This window comes from Eptesicus fuscus, chromosome 2, assembly GCF_027574615.1.
Source record: "Eptesicus fuscus isolate TK198812 chromosome 2, DD_ASM_mEF_20220401, whole genome shotgun sequence".
NCBI lineage: Eukaryota > Metazoa > Chordata > Mammalia > Chiroptera > Vespertilionidae > Eptesicus > Eptesicus fuscus.
The window spans coordinates 63,507,909-63,526,535 of NC_072474.1; the positions used below are offsets into that span (position 1 = coordinate 63,507,909).

General features: G+C 39.3%; 2 protein-coding genes across 2 annotated transcripts in view; both read left to right on the forward strand.

Moving 5' to 3' along the window:
• The window catches only part of HELQ (helicase, POLQ like), a 48,449-nt gene extending 38,355 nt beyond the window's left edge, over positions 1-10,094 (forward strand). The window contains exons 15-18 of the mRNA XM_028148321.2: positions 1,706-1,879; positions 5,386-5,499; positions 6,421-6,555; positions 9,952-10,094. Coding sequence (XP_028004122.2) covers positions 1,706-1,879; positions 5,386-5,499; positions 6,421-6,555; positions 9,952-10,044 — 516 coding nt within the window. The 3' untranslated portion in view covers positions 10,045-10,094. The remainder of the gene's footprint in view (positions 1-1,705; positions 1,880-5,385; positions 5,500-6,420; positions 6,556-9,951) is intronic.
• Positions 10,095-17,054: 6,960 nt separating this feature from the next.
• The window catches only part of HPSE (heparanase), a 59,536-nt gene continuing 57,963 nt past the window's right edge, over positions 17,055-18,627 (forward strand). Inside the window, exons 1-2 of the mRNA XM_054722002.1 lie at positions 17,055-17,099; positions 17,317-17,480. Of these exons, the coding sequence (XP_054577977.1) occupies positions 17,055-17,099; positions 17,317-17,480 (209 nt within the window). The remainder of the gene's footprint in view (positions 17,100-17,316; positions 17,481-18,627) is intronic.

Consider the following 18,627-nt stretch of genomic DNA (forward strand, 5'->3'; position numbering starts at 1 on the left):
GCATATTTAAACTAGTATGGACATGAATTTATTTTAATTACAAATGGATTATTTACTAGTTTAATGTTTTGAAACTATCATTACTTATAATTCTAGAGAACATGATTTTACTTAAAATCTACATAAATTGATTTCTCCACATTGAAAAAAACACCCTCCTTTTCTTTAAACATTTCTTGTAAAAGAGCTTAGAATTGGAGCTAAGCATTTTATCTTGCCCTGTAATATAATTTTATCATTTCTCTTGACTTAAAAAATGCCTTTTGAACAAAATCTACATTGACTCAATTTTAATAATGAAGGTGCACCAGATTTGGAAAATTAAAAAATGATCTTTTCCACTTTTCTTCAACTATCATGTTTTTTAGCTTAATGCTTTTTTAAGTGATTGATCCAGTATCAACATGCAGAATCTTAATTCATATATTCTTTAATATGTCAGTCTAAGTTTTCATCTCAAACATTCTATTTCTATAGTAGAGGATATAATTTTAGATTTTATGCCTATTTTTTCTCTTTCAAGTTCAACCTTTTCCCCCCTCTGATTTTACTGCACACAAAAAATAGTCACTAGACGCCACAGGCAAAAGCAGGTACACAGAATAGAAATTGTCAACTTCAGAGAGCATTTTTCCCTTTCAGTGTTTTAGCTTTGGAAACATTACTTACTTATCATGTCCATGTGGAAAACATAGAATCTAATATTTACTCTTAGTTTACAATGTAGATAAGCTTATTAACATATTTATCTAATTTGTAATCACATTCACACATATATACAACCTATAAATACCACAGGAAATAAAAAGGTCTCCCCAGTTCCTCTCTATATTTTCCTAGGGCTGCTGCCACAAATTAGCACACAGCAGGTGTCTTTTTTTTTTTAATTGAATTGATTGAGGTGACATTGGTTAATAAAATTATATAGATTTCAGATGTACAATTCTATTATACATCATCTGTATATTGTGTTGTGTGTTCACCACCCAAAGTCAAACTGGGTGTCTTAGAACAACAGAAGTTTATTCTCTCATAGTCTGGAGACCAGACGTTTGTAATTAAGATGCTGGCAGGGTTGATTCCTTCTGGAGGCTCTGAGGAAGAAACCATCTTGCCTGCCTCCTAGCTTTCAGTGGTTGCTGGCAATCCTTGGTTTTTCCTTGGCTTGTAGATTCATTCCTTCAATGTTTGCCTCCATCTTCACATGGCCTGCTTGTCTGTGTCACTCTGTGTCCTCTCATCTATAAGGACAGTAGTTTTCTATGTTGAACTTAAAAAAAACACACTATAATTTGCTTTAACTGAAGGGCCCACTGTACATGCAGGATGATTTTCTCTCAAGATCCTTAACTAATTACAACTGCAAATATCCTGTCCCCAAATAAGTCACCTTCACAGGTCCGAGTGTTAAGATCTGAGCATATCTTTTCTTGGTAGGACACAACTCAGCCTTCTACACTCCCTATAGAAAGACGTTCAACTAAATTGGAAACAATCTGACATTTTTTTTATACTTGGAAAAATGATCATTTGAATTAATCTAAGTTACATATGTTAGAAGTTAGTTTTATTTCTATGAATCATTCTATCCTTACCCTTGCTCTCCCGTAGCACAATTTCATTCAATTTACCTTTGTCCAGTTTGAATATAATGTACATTTTTAACAGGTTCAGCATATAAATTTATTTGATTGTGTCTTTCTAGACGGTGGACAAGGACATAGTGAACAGACTATACCTGTCTTTTGTTCTTTATGCCTTGCTCAAAGAGACCAGCATTTGGAGTGTGTCTGAAAAATTTAATATGCCTCGAGGATATATACAAAGTCTTCTCACTGCAGCTGCCACCTTCTCATGTTGTGTGTTACATTTCTGTGAGGTAATTTCATTAAATAGATGATGATGCTTTGTGCATCTTCTTATTTTAACTGTTACCAAACTCATAAACCAGTTAGTATTTTTTTAAAAAATATTAACAGCTTTTTATTTATTTTTAAATATATTTTTTATTGATTTTTTACAGAGAGGAAGGGAGAGGGATAGAGAGTTAGAAACATCAATGAGAGAGAAACATCGATCAGCTGTCCCCTACACACACCCCACTGGGGATGTGCCCGCAACCAAGGTATATGCCCTTGACCGGATGGGTCCCTACAGGCTAACGCTCTATCCACTGAGCCAAACTGGTCAGGGCAGTTAGTATTTTCTTATCGTTAACTTATTCTGTTACAAAGCAGTCAGAATTGATTTAAAATATATTTTTGTTTTTATTCGCTTATTACAGAAATACTATACACATACTTATGGTAAAGATACAAAAATGACAAAATCAACTAAAGTATGTAATGAACAAGTAGAAAGCAAGTAGAATAGTTATCCTTATTCTTAGAATCAGCATTAATAGTTTCAAGTATTTGGAATCAACTCTTAAAATGACATCTCTCCACTCATGTTGATTCTGTCTGAGTGTCCTTCTAATGAGTGATACTCATGTGAAATGTTTGATTAGTATGTTTATCAATATCTGACAGCTACTTTTAACTACTTAGTACCATGTTTCGTAGATTGCCGCAGTAATTTTTACCATTCTCGCTTCCAGTGTCAGCCAGCTACTTTAGTTTCTACAACAAATGCCCATTTTATAAAGTAATTCAAGGAGAAATTTTTATTTTGGCCATGTGCATTTAGGATGGATTTCTTTGTTTAAGACTTTACTAAAAGAAGTTTTCAGAATTTCCTTAAATAACACAACAAAGAATTTATATTATAAATTTATCCAAAAAAATTATCGGAGTAGAAAAAACTGGGTTGCTGGCTCAAACCCCAGTTTGGGGTGTGCAGGAGGCAGCCGATCACTGATTCTCTCTCATCATTGATGTTTCCATTTCTCTCTCCCTCCCTTCCTCTCTGAAATCAAAAGCCACCTTAATTAAAACAATTAGTGTCCTATTTTATATGACTTACATAACTAGTTGCCAGACTTTTCTACTCAGATAATTTTTGGATAAATTTATAATATAAGCCATTTTTGCTGCATTTAAATTTTTTATTATTTTTTTTGTTTCTGTACTCAATTTTTTTTAAAAAAATTTTCCCCATAAGTTCTATTTTTAACTTAAAATCAACTTCATTTTCCATATCTTAAATCTCCATATTCTGTCATATGTACTAAGGAGTAAACAATCTAAAATACTTGACTTTGGATTAAATGATAACTATTTTAGTAAATTTATCTTTCTAAATATCTTCTAAGTATACTGATCTTTTTAATACTAGCTTACATTCCCTAATCACGTGCTCGCTAAGCAGTAGACAAAAATTATGAGTAATAAGAAGCTAGTTGTTAAAATATATTTTAAGTTTTCTGTATTTGTTGTTCTTCATGTTTAAAGATGCTTTTCCTAATATTCTATCCCTTTCTTTTAATTGGGACTATACAGACTTCAGCCTTGTAGATTTGTTCAAGTAAAAGAATATGTTGAACTTGAAAAACAGCTATTATAATTTGACTTGAAATTCGTGCACTGGGGCGGGGGGGGGGGGGGCGTCCCTCAGAATTGCCTTCACCCTCTCACAGTCCGGGAGCCCTCAGGGGATGTCTGGCTGATGTCCGACTGCCAGCTTAGGTGGGGAGCGGGCCTAAGCTGGCAGTCAGACATCCTTAGCGCTGCTGTAGAGGCAGGAGAGGCTCCTGCCACCACTTCTGTGCTTGCCAGCCATGAGCCCGGCTTCTGGCTGAGCGTCATTCCCCCTGTGGGAGCACTGCATTAGTGGGCATCATAGTGACTGGTCCTTCTGCCTTATGGTCGATTTGCATATTAGTCTTTTATTATATAGGATGATTTATACTAGGAAAAAAATCTACCTGACAACTTCTGCTTTCATGAATGTATTTTTAATATTTTAAAATGTTTTTTCCTCTTTAGTTATGTAAGTCATATAAAATAGGACACTAATTGTTTTAATTAAGATGGCTTTTATTTTTATTATTATTTTTAAAGTATATTTTTATTGATTTCAGAGAGGAAGGGAGGAAGAGAGAAATGGAAACATCAATGATGAGAGAGAATCAGTGATCGGCTGCCTCCTGCACACCCCAAACTGGGGTTTGAGCCAGCAACCCAGGCATGTGGCCTGACTGGGAATTGAGCTGTGTCCTGGTTCATAGGTTGATGCTCAACCACTGAGCCATGCTGGCTGGGCATGATGGCTTTTAGTTACAAGTAACCGAAAACCCCATAAAAGATTAAACAATAGGAAAAAAGACTATCTTAATTAACAGGAAAGCTAGAGCTAAGGCAATTCCAGGGTGATTGATTCAGCAGTTTTATTCAAGGTTATCTTTTCTTCTTTTTACTCTTCCATCTTGAGTGCATTGACTACTTTCCTGGTGGTCACAAAGTGTTCCATGCATCACACATTCTCACAATGATAACAAAAGGTTAGAAAGAGACTTCAAAAAAAAAAAAAAACTATTGTAGAACATCTCAAGCATATATACAAGAAGACAAAATAATATAATGAATGCCCTTTTACCCATCCAGCTTTAACAGTTATTGACTTATGGCTTCCAATATTTTTATTGTTTTAAATATTGTTGCACTGAGCATCATCTTGCATTTGAATCCTTCCACAGTTAATATTTTGTCTTTAGGATAAATTCCCAGAAGTAGGAATTGTTTTCAGTCATCTGGGAAAGAAAAACTATACATTCACTTTCTGGCATTTTGATAAAAAGGAATAGAATTCTTCTTGTTGACTTATTTTTCAATTGTTTCCTCATCCCAAAACCACTTCGTCAAATTTGTCAATCTCTGCCATTCATCCTCATAATAATTTTGCTTGGAATTATTGTTCACTTCTGGCTTAACCCAAGTTCCAGAGCTTACATAAGGTGTGGAAGCCCCTTTCACGTCCCGCGTGATTCAGGGTTCCGGTTCAGGGTTCGAGTTCTGGAGAAGGCTGCACACAAATGAAAAGAGACTTAGAAAATATTTAATTTGGGAAATGGGGTCCAGGCGGTAGTCCAACTCTAGTGGGAGAACTACTGACTGCTCTGGCTTTTCCATCCCTTTTATTAAGATTAAAATTATAGGATACACCCATATGCCCTAGGCAGGAAACTCCAATAAAAGCCAATCAATGAATTTAGGACTAACAGGTGGGGGCTTCTTCAACTACCAATATCTAATAATTAGCTCTGACCCTTTAGAGCAATTAAGGTTGACCAGCCCTCCGAATTCCCTGTCCACAGCTCTCTATTATTAAAACAATGATTGGCTTCCGGCAATAAGGGAACATCCTCTCTGAGCCCCCTACCATGCAGACTGAACTTTGAAATGACTGACCAGATTTAAATTCTGTATATTTCTTTGTGTTCTGCAGGAACTTGAGGAGTTTTGGGTTTATAAAGCTCTTTTGGTAGAACTTACCAAGAAACTGACCTACTGTGTAAAGGCAGAACTAATCCCTCTCATGGAAGTGACTGGAGTTTTAGAGGTTAGTAACTTCCCACTTTCCCAGTTGATATGATTTCAACTAACTGTGAAGTCTTGTCACAGGTAAGTGACAACAACAAACAGCCTTATGGCAGTCTTTTTTTTTTTTTTCTGTTTTCTTTTTTTAAAGTAAATTGCTGCTGTGGCTTCCTAGAAATTCCATTAATTCAGAAGCACAAAAGTGAAAAGACAAATAACAGAAGGGATAAGAAGACACACTCCAAGTATATGTGTGCTCATCCTTAGCATCTTCCTTCCTCCACTCCAGTGGAGAATTACCTTCTGTCGGTTTAGACTCCGTGCTTATTTAAGGTAGTGGTGATTCGGTGCTAACAAGGCTTATTTACGGTTTTGAAGAAAGTATTCTCAGCTGGTTTTTCAGCTTCCTGTTTTGACCAACCCTTAATTTAAGTTTATTCTGTTATTCAGTTCTTGAATTAGAGGAGCTCTACTGCTTGGGAACACACACTACACCCCACCACACCCCAGCACCCAACCCCTATAATTCCCCGAGTAGGTGGCAAGAACATTTTAAGGATATTAGACTAGAACATTTTGGTTGGTGTCTAAAATAATGGCCCTAGCCTAAGTGCCATAATGGATTTCTCATTGCTGATTGCAACACATATCAGATGACTTATGCTGCACAGAAGGCTATCTTGCAGTCACATTGGAATAATTCAAATACATCTTTGAACACAATACAAAATTCAATACAAAATTCCTCTGGATTCTGATGTGTTATCTCTTCATTCTTACTTTATTTTAGTATATTAGTGTGTGTGTATATATATATATATATATATATATATATTTTTTTTTTTTTTTTTTGCATGTAAAATTTTTTTCTTTTAATAAGACATTTAATTATTTTTTCTAAATCCCAAATTCTGAGCCTACTGATTTTTATAATATTTTTCAGGGTCGGGCAAAACAGTTATACAATGCAGGTTATAAAAGTCTAGCACACTTAGCTAATGCAAATCCTGAAGTGCTAATAAAGACAATTGATCATTTATCAAGACGCCAGGCCAAGCAAATTGTTTCATCAGCAAAGGTAAGCAAACCATTTTTTAACCTTTATAATGTTTTGTGGTCTTATCTCCTTATATCTGAGACATGAAAAACACACACATTTAACAATAGACACAAAAGTATAAATTCGTAATATGTGGGTAAAAATAGTGCATTTGTTATGATACAAGACTTGCTATAAAGAGAAAAATGACCTTCTAAAAACAGACAGTTTCAAGAGTTCATTGAAGTACAAGGAAGCCTAGAACTCATGGAATTCGGCCTCCTTACAACCTTTTCACAGAAGTCCTTTCCTCAGCACTCTCAACATCTGGTCTTCCCACCTTTGAATACCTTCATTGAAAAGGAGCTTACAACCTCAAAAATAACATAGTTCTATATTTGGTCACTCTTAGCATAACAAAAAGCATCCCATTATAATGAGGTTCAATTTTGTCTTCTTAAAATGTTGACCATTGTACTGTAATACTACCATCTGGAACTATTCTGTTCCTTTAGTCTTGTAGTAGTGTTTCACATATTGAAAAACCGTTCTCACTGCCTGTAAGGGTTTCTCTTATCTGTTTCTTTCATTTGCATTAAATAATCTATTGTTGTCCTAGTTACCCTTCACTAGATGCAATCATATGTATCATTACCTTCCTGTTCAATGTGGGTAAAGCCATTCCACAGCAATTTGGGTTTTTTCCCCTCCTGATTTTAACTGTAGTTCCATTCTTGTAGCCTGAAATTGCTTGGCTTTTTTTAAAAAACATCATTATTACAATATGGTCATATACAGATCCGAATGAGCTAAAAGTGAATTTCCATCTTACTTTTTTGAATGGTGCTCACATTATTTATATTACCTTCTTTGATCTTTACAATTGTCCTGTGAGGTGTACAGAGATGGTGTTACCTTCAATTTGACAACACTAAAACTGACCTTGTTCCATTAGATTAGAAGTTCTTGGGATTGGTAGGGATGGAGTTATAGTCATTTCCATTGCAATGGCAGCTAGCACAGTACTCAGCCTAGAGTAGGTGTTTAATATATCCTATATAATAAAGAACTAATATGCAAATGGTAGTTGTGCCCTTGCACCCTCACACCAGGGCCGGGGGACCTGAGGCTGCACCCTCCACCCGGCGGGGCTTGATGGGGGACCTGAGGCTGCCTCCCCCCGCCCTGTGGGGGGAGGGGAGGAAGAAGGTTGGGCTGGCGGGGTCTGGGTCTCCTGCGATTTCGAGGTGCACGCGGGTGGGTAGGGACTTGACTCTGGGTCCCGCAGCGTGCCCCAGACTCTGACAGGAGGGAGATTTTCATATACATTTTACTAATTTTCTTTCATCTCTGACACTTCTATTATAAAGGGCCAATAGCAATATTAAATTATTTCCTCTAATTCATTCCTTTTAATGTGCATGAATTTCATTCACCGGGCCACTAGTATTTGAATAAATAAATGAGATTTAAAGAAATTAAGTTATTTACCCAAGGAAGTATAGCTCAATAAGTAGTAGAGCCAGGACTGTGGAATTAGACTGTATATCAGGCGTCCTCAAACTTTTTAAACTGGGGGCCAGTCACTGTCCCTCAGACCGTTGGAGGGCCGGAATATAGTTTTAAAAAAAACTATGAACAAATTCCTATGCACACTGCACATATCTTATTTTGAAGTAAAAAAACAAAACGGCAAAAACACCCGCATGTGGCCCACGGGCCGCAGTTAGAAGACGCCTGCTATATATCATTAGGGATACAAATGGAGCTTAGTAACAATGGCCAAAAACAGTTACTTCAAACTTTAAAAGTTTATTAGACAAATTCAAGCATAAGTAATTTATAGCTGTTATGGGAATCAGTATTGTATCCAGGGATCCTAATTCTGTCACATTCTCAATACATGGCTTCTACCTTATGGACTAAGATGCATGCTCTGGTTCCCGCCACTTCTTTCACTTTCCAGACAGTTTGAAAGAGAAAAATAGATATTCTTTGCTGGATTTTGAGCAGAGGAGTAGGTCAGAGGTTGCAAATAGGAGAGCAAGGATGGAAATGAGGAAACTAGTTAGGATTATATTGAGATTATGCCGTTTTTTGATAACTGGTGGATTTTTTTAACCATGGGTAATTTGAAGTTGATGGTATTCTCTATTCTAGTAATGCTGACACAAGAGTTTTGTGTTGTTTACTTGTTGATTTACCCAAGGAAGTATAGCTCAATAAGTAGTAGAGCCAGGACTGTGGAATTAGACTGTATATCAGGCGTCCTCTAACTTTTTAGAGGACACATCCTCTAAAAACTATACAAATTAACTTAAGTTAATTTGTATAGTTTTTAGAGGATGTGTTGGGAGATTCATTTCACATGGTCACCCCTACCTCAGCTGCTGGAAAGCTTACCTAATTACATTTTAGTCTTTTTTATATATAATTCTATGTAATGCTATGCGTATGTCAAATTGTTAGAGAGTGGGTTTTTCACTTTCACTTTGCATCATATGACATTTTTCCCCCTCTATGTGACTTGCTAAACTTTTTATTGTAATACTTTATAACAGAAGTAAGACAAATACTTTACTACGATATACACAAAAGCCAGCTACAACAAATACCAATATTTTACTGCTGGTTTCTAAAAGAAAGAGAAAGGCTGAAACCGGTTTGGCTCAGTGGATAGAGCATCGGGTCTGTGGACTGAAAGGTCCCGGGTTCGATTCCGGTCAAGGGCATGTACATTGGTTGCGGGCACATCCCCGGTAGGGGGTGTGCAGGAGGCAGCTGGTCAATGTTTCTCTCTCATCAATGTTTCTAGCTCTCTATCCCTCTCCCTTCCTCTCTGTGAAAAATCAATAAAATATATATTTTTTAAAAAATAAAATAAAATAAATAAATAAAAGAAAGAAAGAGAAAGTCATTACTTGTTAAATATTTATTTACCTCTACTATGCTCCATGTTTAGAAATACTTTTCTTCTTATGTTTCTTTTAAAATTAACCATATTAATTTTAGGAACTTGAATAAAATGTTTCTTTGAAAAAGTGATAGGTTTTTAAAAGCATACTAAATTTTGAGGAGTAATAAAATGCATATATTAAGGATAACATTTTCAAGAGCTAATTAAATTTTTGCAAAATTGTCTTAGATTTTATAGATTAAAAGTTAATTTTTAAGTGGCTGAGTCTTTAATAAAACAAATCATGTTTTAGAGCTCCTTTATTTTTGATATACCAAATGGAGTAATCAGCTAAAATGGCTTTAACTAAATGTTTCAGCTTCACTTACTATAATCACTTTTTCTTAAGTGGCCATTTTTCCATCTCATATTAGTTTTAATATCTAGATTGCTGATGTGTAAGGATTCAGCTGGTAAAAATGGTAGCATTTCTCTAGCATTGAATATTTTGGTCTCATGTCCTGATATTTTTATTGTAGATGCTGTTGCATGAAAAAGCAGAGGCTTTGCAAGAAGAAGTAGAAGAGCTATTGAGATTACCTGCTGATTTCCCTCCTGTTGAAAAGGCATGAAGCATTGTCAAATATGAATGATTTCTCTTTTTTTTGAATTATTTCTTATATATATGTTTTATTAAAGATTCCTTATTATTTATACATGAAAAGATACATTTTAAGTATACATTCAGAACTATGGATGATGTTTGGATATATCTCTCACCCATAATTACAATAACCATCCTACCTAATAAAAGAGTAATATGCAAATCGACCGCACCTTCGCTACGCCTAAGCCACGCCCACGCCCACCAGCCAATCACAGCAAGCATGCAAATCAACCCAGCCAAGATGGCGGTTAATTTGCATATCAGGACAGCGTAGGAAGAAGCCAAGCACTGCAGAAGGGAGTGAAGCTGCGGAGAAGCAAGTAGGCGGGGCCGGCCTGCGGAGAAGGGAGGCAAGCAGGCGGGGCAGGGGAGAGTGCAGCAGGAAGCCCTATTGCAGGAATCTTCCTGCAAGGGGCTACTAGTTCTAGTAATAATCCATCTTATTAAATACTTACACATTATTTCTGTGCTCAGAAATGAAATACAACTACCTCAACATTGCTGCAGCCTACCTTTGTAGCCAAATCTTTCATCATTCTCTTATCCCTTTCTTTCATCAAACTGGACAATTTGAAATTCCAGAATTTTCCCTGCGATTTCCAAACCCTTCATTTCCTAACTGTTTTATTCCATTCCCGATGCATAGAAAGTTATCTTTAAAATGTACTGTATACTTCAAGTATGAACTAAAAATGCTCAAATACTGTTTTTTCTATAAAATTATTCTCATCCCCACCACATACATGGGCTCTTCCCTTCCTGTAAGTATTGTGAATCTCTCATTAATGCCCATGTTTTTTTTTTTAACACTTTTCCAACAAGTATTTATTATTAGTTAACTTATGATTCAGGATCCCAGGTTCCCCTTCACTATCCTGGGAGAAGGGTGAGGACAGAGGAGAGTCAGGGTGGGGCCAGTTCATATCTTCCCAGGAAATGTGCCTTCTGCTCATTTTTTGTTTGTTTGTTTTTCTAAGAGTTTCTTTGATTTTAATAGTTGGGAAGAAAGTTATAAAATAAAATAGACAACACAGAGCCTTGTGACTTACTCAGATTGGCAACGAACACAAGGATACAGAAATGTAAACAAATAGAGCTTCCACCCCGGATGTGAACCATTCGCCCACGGAGACATCACCCCCTTTAGCGGTCATTGCCTTCTCACAGTGGTGGAAGTCCAAGTAGTTCTGCCAATAGTTTCTGGCCTGGTTCTGGTTGGGAAGCAGCTGTCAAAAGGAGCAGTTGGAATTCTTGATTTTTGTCTTGATGTCTTCTGCCACATTGCTACTCCTAAAAAACATCCTGAAGCAGCTCACAGCTCAATGTGACCCTTAGCAAAGACCCACCATGTCTTTTTTTTAATGATATTAGTTTCAAATCTGCTAGAAAGCTGAGACATTTTAAATTATCTTTGTACTAGAGGCCCGGTGCACAAAATTCGTGCACTGGGCAGGGGCGGGGAGTCCCTCAGCCCAGCCTGCACCCTCCAATGTGGAACCCCTCAAGGGATGTCAGACTGCCCATTTAGGCCCAATCCTACACAGGCAGTTGGACATCCCTCTCACAATCCAGGACTGCTGGCTCCCAACTGCTGCCTGCCTGTCTGCCTGATTGCCCCTAACCACTTCTGCCTGCCAGCCTAATCACCCCCTAACCACTCCCCTGCCAGCCTGATCAACACCGAACTGCTCTCCTGCCAGCCCGATTGCCCCTAACTGCCCTCCCCTGCTGGCCTGGTAACCCCTAACTGCCCTCCCCTGCCAGCCTGGTTGCCCTAACTGACCTCCCCTGCAGGCCTGGGTCTCCCCCAGCTGCCCTCCTCTGCAGGCCTGATTGCCCACAACTGCCCTCCCCTGCCGGCCATCTTGTGGCGGCCATCTTGTGTCCACATAGGGGTGGCCATCTTTGACCACATGGCGGCCATATTGTGTGTTGGAGTGATGGTCAATTTGCATATTACTCTTTTATTAGATAGGATGGCACACAGCACCTACCGAAATTCACTGGCAAAAGTAGGAACTTCAGTGAAAAATTAATACCACCCAAGTGAACAATTTTAAGATTTTCTTCAAACACAACTTCAATATTGCCTCTCCCTTTTTCCTTTTCAGATTTATAGCTCAAATGTAGATAGCTGATTATCTACGGGGTAAAAAAGGGTAATAACTAGCAATATTTATTAATACTGAACTGGCTTAGTTAAAGTTTTACCTGTCTGAGAGATCCATTAGAAACTTTGCAAATAGATTCACAGCCTAAGTTCTTTGTGCTTAACGTTTTAGACCATTATAATGTAGCAGTTATTTACCTAGTAATTTCTGTGTGCCAGGCACTGTTATAGTGCTTTATGTAACTATTTAAATCCTATAAGACAGTTACTATTATTATCCCCATTTAAAGTAAACTGAGATATAGAGTAAAGTAACTGCCCCAGGGATTAGTTGTAGGAAAAGGATTCAGACCCAGGCAGTCCCAACCTAAAGTCTGTGCATTTAACCATTATACAATGTTGTCTTGGAAGAATATGCCTACTTTATCCCTTCTAAGTGCTCTTTTCACATGCCCTTGATTTTACCCCCAGTATTACATCTCATTCACACCCCACTCCTTCATATGAATCAAAGTATGGCATCCTGATGTTTTATGGGCTTCACTGCACATAACCCATTTGTTCTAGCTAAAAAGACCTTAGCATCGTTCATACTTATGTTTTAAATCTAGAAACTCCGAATTACCAGGTTGCCCAAGTAAGAAAGGCTGTAAATGAGCCCTGATTCTTGCTAACCAATTTATAAGAGACTTACTAATAATCCCAATTCAATTTGTTAATTTAAGATTAGAGATGGCAAGGTTGGTGAGGAGATATCTTTATAGAAACTAGAATACCTATATCTGTAGTCCAGGACAATCTCCATGGCCCCTGATCAGTGTTTCTCTAGGTCAATTTAACTGAAAGGCTGTCATGTATAATGATGGGGAATTAGCCCTAAAAGATTTTAAAATGTAAAGAAATTAAAACAGTTCAGCTCTAGAGAAGAAGAAACAGTAGGTCAGTGGGAACAGAGTGGAGAATAAAAAATATTTAAATACATTTGAGAATTTACTATAGAATAACCATGGCTTTTCAGTTTGAGGTGATACAAACCCAAGGACAACTGGCTTAAACAAAAAGGACTGTTTCATGGCCAATTTCCAAACCACAGCAGCAATAGGACCGATATGAAGGAACTGAAATACTGACACTTCAGTCAGCTGACCAAAGTTCCACAGTCATATCTTTTCATTTATCTAACATTTAATTTGGTTTAAGGAGATAGGTAGACAGTCAGCTAAATATATTTCTAAACATGAGGTATCCGTTTGTTCCACCTCCATTCATTGAGTTGTCCATCATTTCCACTGTGAGACTCAACCAGCCATTGCTGGCTTCGAAGATGGGAGGGGCCCTCAAGCCGAGGAATGCAGGCCTCCTCTAGAAACTGGAAAGGGCAAGAGAACAGATTCTCTTCTGAGCCTCCATAAAGGAATTCAGTTCTGATACCTGTTGTTAGTTCCTTGAGACCCTTGCGAGACTTCTGACCACCAGAACTATGAAGTTAATAAATGTGTATTGTTTTAAGCCACGAGGTTTGTGGCAATTTGTTACAGCAACAATAGGAAACTATTACATCTGACAATAGCATGGGACACAATGGGAAAATTAACATTCTGGAGGATCCTTTCTGGATCTTAGCATATGAGTAATCTAAATTAAATGTATTATGCCCATTGAAAGGATTATTTTATATTCCTGAAAATACAAAATATTTTAAATGGGCACAAAGTAGTATTTTCATGTCATGAAGCTATGAAAATGTAGGCTAACGGCAATGTGATTGTAAAGAACAAGCTATTATGCTATATACTAAATGATTTTCCTTTGTGGCAAAATATATTACTGTATTATCATATAAGATTGGAAAAAATCCACAGGAAACGGATTACTTTGTACAAAGTTCAGTAACACTGGTTTGATTCTGTATAAATTTGTAAGCTTTTTGAGAGTTATAACACAGTCTACTGCCCAGCCGAGAAATGATGCAGGAATTCAACATTTTGCTGAAATTTGTGAAAGCCATTGGAAAGCTCAATGGGAATATTCAAATGCATTCCACTGAATAGTTTAGCCTAATGAAACAAAAGAGGTGGAATATTTAGGAGTGGTAAAGCATAAATATATGAACCATCATGAGCCATTGGTGGTAACAAAACGAAACAGGGTACAGAAGGTAAATGCTTATAGGCACTAAAGAGAAAGTGGGAGGTGGAGTCTTTGAGAAAGAACTGGGAGAAAAAGGGAGACCATGAACTAGATGCTAAAAGGACAGGAGCAAAGAGGGAGAAGGGTGTTTGGGGGAGGGGAGGACATGAGGGATGCCAGGAAGGTTCTCTTCTAGCTGAGGTATACAAAGTGAAGCCATAAGCCACACCATCTGTGTATTTGAGCTCTTAAAGCACTAATGAGAAACAAAAACAAACAAAAAAAGCAGCAGCAAATGGTTTGTGCTGAGCCATCTCTACTTTCTCCCCTGGTATCCCTCGTGATCAATGAAAGGCACTTGTGAAACACCTGACAGAGGTGTACACATGTGACATATGGACAGAGCCATATGGAGATCGAGTTCATAACCGTAGCCTTGTTAGCACTGTGATCTTCTGTCTGAACTAACCATCCCTAGGGCAGATAGAAAATGCAGGTCTGACCTTTGTCAAAGAGAAGCTGGGCACTAGTTAAAGTGGTAAAGGTAGAGTTTACTCAGAACAACCATCGTGATGGGAAGAGGGTCCAGCATGAACTGACAAGAACTCTGATTAGTGCAGAGGTGATGGGCATTTTAAAGATGAAGGAACAAGCGAGGCTCCAGTGGACACAGGGTTTGTTAATTGGTGCTTGTCTGGAGGAGAAACAAACTTCTGGTCTATTTATGATGAGAGGTAATGGTGGAAGTTACAGCAAGTTGCCCAGGGCCTGGGAGGGAGGGTAGGAGGTGTTTTCTCGAATTTTTGCCTTTCAGAGAGAGCCTCTCAGTTACCTGAGAAGGCATTTCTGGGTGGTGGAAGATCTACATCTCGAATTGAATCGGGAGAAAGGATTTACAAACCAAGCTTTCTAAAGAACAGCTCAGAGGGGTGGGCGTTCAGGGGTCTATCATTCTATTACCAGGTTTTGGTTGGAACAAATAGTCATTATTCTGGCACTTTTCTCAGGCAGACACTTTAAGGGGACAGGGGTCATACTAGGGGTGCAGCTTTGAGCTGTTAGAAACTGTTAGTGTTTGTTCAAGTCTTCTAGTGGGGCGTAGGGGGAGGCCAGGGACAAAAATCTGTGCTGAGAGTCTGCTGTTTTCATAGGCCAAAGATAAGGCCTGGTTACAAAGAGGACTCGGAGGACCCTGTCTAAAGTTTGATCAAGAAGAGAATCTTTGCCCAGCTGGAGTGGCTCAGTGGTTGAACATTGACCTATGAACCAGGAGATCACCGTTCAATTCCCTTTCAGGGCACATGCCCAGGTTGTGGGCTCAGTCCCCAGTCGGGGGCATGCAGGAGGCAACCATTCAATTATTTTCTCTCATCGTTGATGTTTCTATCTCTCTCTCTCCCTCTCCCTTTCCCTTCCTCTCTGAAATCAATAAAAATATATTTTAAAAAGAAGAGAATCTATCACTTTCCAGTATTTGTTTAAAATGCACCACTTATCTCACTTATTTTTTCAAATATGTTTTTATTGATTTTAGAGAGAGGAAAAGAGAGAGAAACACCAATGTGAGAGAGAAACATCGATTGGCTTCTTCCCATATGCACCCCGGCCGGGGGTTAAACCTGCAACCTGGGTATGTGCCCTGAGATTCAAATGGACAATCTATCAGTCCAAGGGACAATGTCCAACCAACTGAGCTATACCGGGCAAGGCTTATCTCACTTTTAAAAAATGCCATCACGTATCCCAAGAAATCAGAAACACCAATCAGAAAGGACATATGCACCCCTATGTTCATAGCAGCCCAATTTACAATAGCTAAGATTTGGAAACAGCCCAAATGCCCATCAGCAGATGAGTGGATTAAAAAACTGTCGTATATCTACACAATGGAGTATTATGTTGCTGTAAATAAGAAAAACTTACCATTCACAACAGCATGGATGGACCTGGAGAGCATTATGCTAAGCAAAATAAGCCAGTCAGAGAAAGATAAATATCACATGATCTCACTCATTTGTGGAATATAATGAACAACATAAACTGATGAACAAAAATAGATCCAGAGACAGAGAAGCATTGAACAGACCGTCAAACCTCAGAGAGAAGGCAGGGAAGGAGGGAGGTGGTAAGAGATCAACCAAAAGACTTGTGTGCATGCATATAAGTATAACCAATGAACACAGACACTAGCGGTGGGGGGGGGCGGGGGTTGACGACATGTGCTGGGGGATGGGAGGGCTGGGGAGAGGTCAATGAGGGAAAAAGGAGACATATGTAATACTTCAAACAATAAAGAATTAAAGAAAAAAAATCCCTTGCCGAAACCGGTTTGGCTCAGTGGATAGAGCGTCGGCCTGCGGACTCAAGGGTCCCAGGTTCGATTCTGGTCAAGGGCGTGTGCCTTGGTTGCGGGCACATCCCCAGTGGGGGGGGGTGCAAGAGGCAGCTGATTGATGTTTCTCTCTCATCGATGTTTCTAACTCTCTCTTCCTCTCTGTAAAAAATCAATAAAATATATTTTTTAAAAAATCCCATCACTAAGATTACTATTTGGTTTCCTTCTTTATATTATAAAACCTATGTCTTGGTCTTTAATTTTAATTCTTGGTTCTTTTTCCAGCACAATCACAGGGGAGTAGGAGGAGGATTTTGCATAAATTATTGCAGACCTTCACATAGATCTTAAGTTCATCTTGCAAAACTCCTGCAGCAGGGGGAAGCCTTTAGAAACCGGAATGACCTTGAAAAGCTGCCTGTACCCATTGCTTGGGTCTGAGCAGGTACAGTTCAGAATGACCTCAAGGGGGCTTGACCTTTTATAAGCAACAGGCTGCGCTTTCGTTGACCTAGCCTGTGCAGACAAACTAAATCTAAATTAAATGTTAACGATGGTGGGGTCTGTGCCACTCTGCTGGGGAAACTAAAGTGCAGAGAAGCGAGGCTCTAGCAGCTGTCCGTAATTGGGTCACTGCTCTCCGCTGTGCCCTGGCTTCCTAGGTTTACGCCAGCACTGCTCTCGTGAATGGCCCTGCTGCCAAAAAGACTCGCCTTTGTGAAGATGCTGGGCTGGAGGAACATGTGTTCTTGCAGGAGACGCTGAAAGTCCCCGAGAGAAGCCAAAGAAGAAAGACGGGAGTCCACACAGAAAAAGGTTACACATGGTGTGAGGCCTCCCTGAAGAGTACCACATGCAGGAGAACAAGCTTGGCAATTGCTGCTTCCCGTGGAGGCTGACTTACGATGTGGCCTTTTCTGCTATCTTTTCCTGCAGAATGAACAGGATCTGGCAGATGCTCCCGAAACTTCTTGTCCATTCAGCAGAGAATGAGTCTTTCCCATTATTTATTCCACATGAATAATTAGCTTGTCACTGATTTAGAACGCCTAGTGGTTTCATTCATAAATCATGGTCGACTGGGTTCCTATATCTGACACAGGCCATGAAGCCGACTAAGACCAAAGACTCCATTCCAGATTTCCGCTCTTTGCGGGGAATTGCAGTGAGGAGCTGGGAGCCCTCGGCCACAGGTGCTCTGGCCGGTCTCTGCAGACTGTGGGGAAATTGTCCCAGAGGCAACTCACATCGCTTGGGAGAGAATGCACTCCGTTCCACATCTCTTGGAACACTTATCGCATCTAGATTGTGAATTGAAAAGCTCCCAGGTGTTACTCAGGTGTTTCGTTGAAGCTCTCCAGTTTGGTGCTGCGCAGCATAAATGAGTAGTTTTCAGGTCTGTGACTGTTGGGGGCATGGTGGCGTTCTCTCAGATACAAAGCGCTTCTTGCCATGTGGGCAGTACCGTAAGGTTAGCAATTTAAGTGGACTCAGAAGTGGGCCTGATTTGGGGAGGGGGGGTCACGTTGTTTCCTTCATAATAGAGGCAAACGGTAAATCCATATCACAGGGCAGCACAGAAAAAGAGATGGGCAGGAGAAAGCAAAGCGGGCACATCTGTGGGCTTGGATAAAAAGTAAAACAGAGAGGGACATACTTCTTTTACCTTGCTGGGCACAGGAGAGTTAATAATTAACATTTACAGCACATAGCGTTCGGGTCGCTATGGCGTTCGGGTCGTTTCCTCCTCCATCAGTCAGTCAGAGGACAGTTCAGGGACGGGTGAGAGGGTGACAGCCTCCGGGGCCTGCGAGGCAGCGCCAATGCGGCTGAGGGCCATTCTCTAGCCAAGGCAGCAACGATGGGATGTTATCGGGCTCCACTCACAACAGCTGGGGGGTGAACACACTCACTGGCAAAGGGATCTGCCCTTGTGCCCAACCCCCTTTTCCCCTGCCCCATCGCACCAAGCA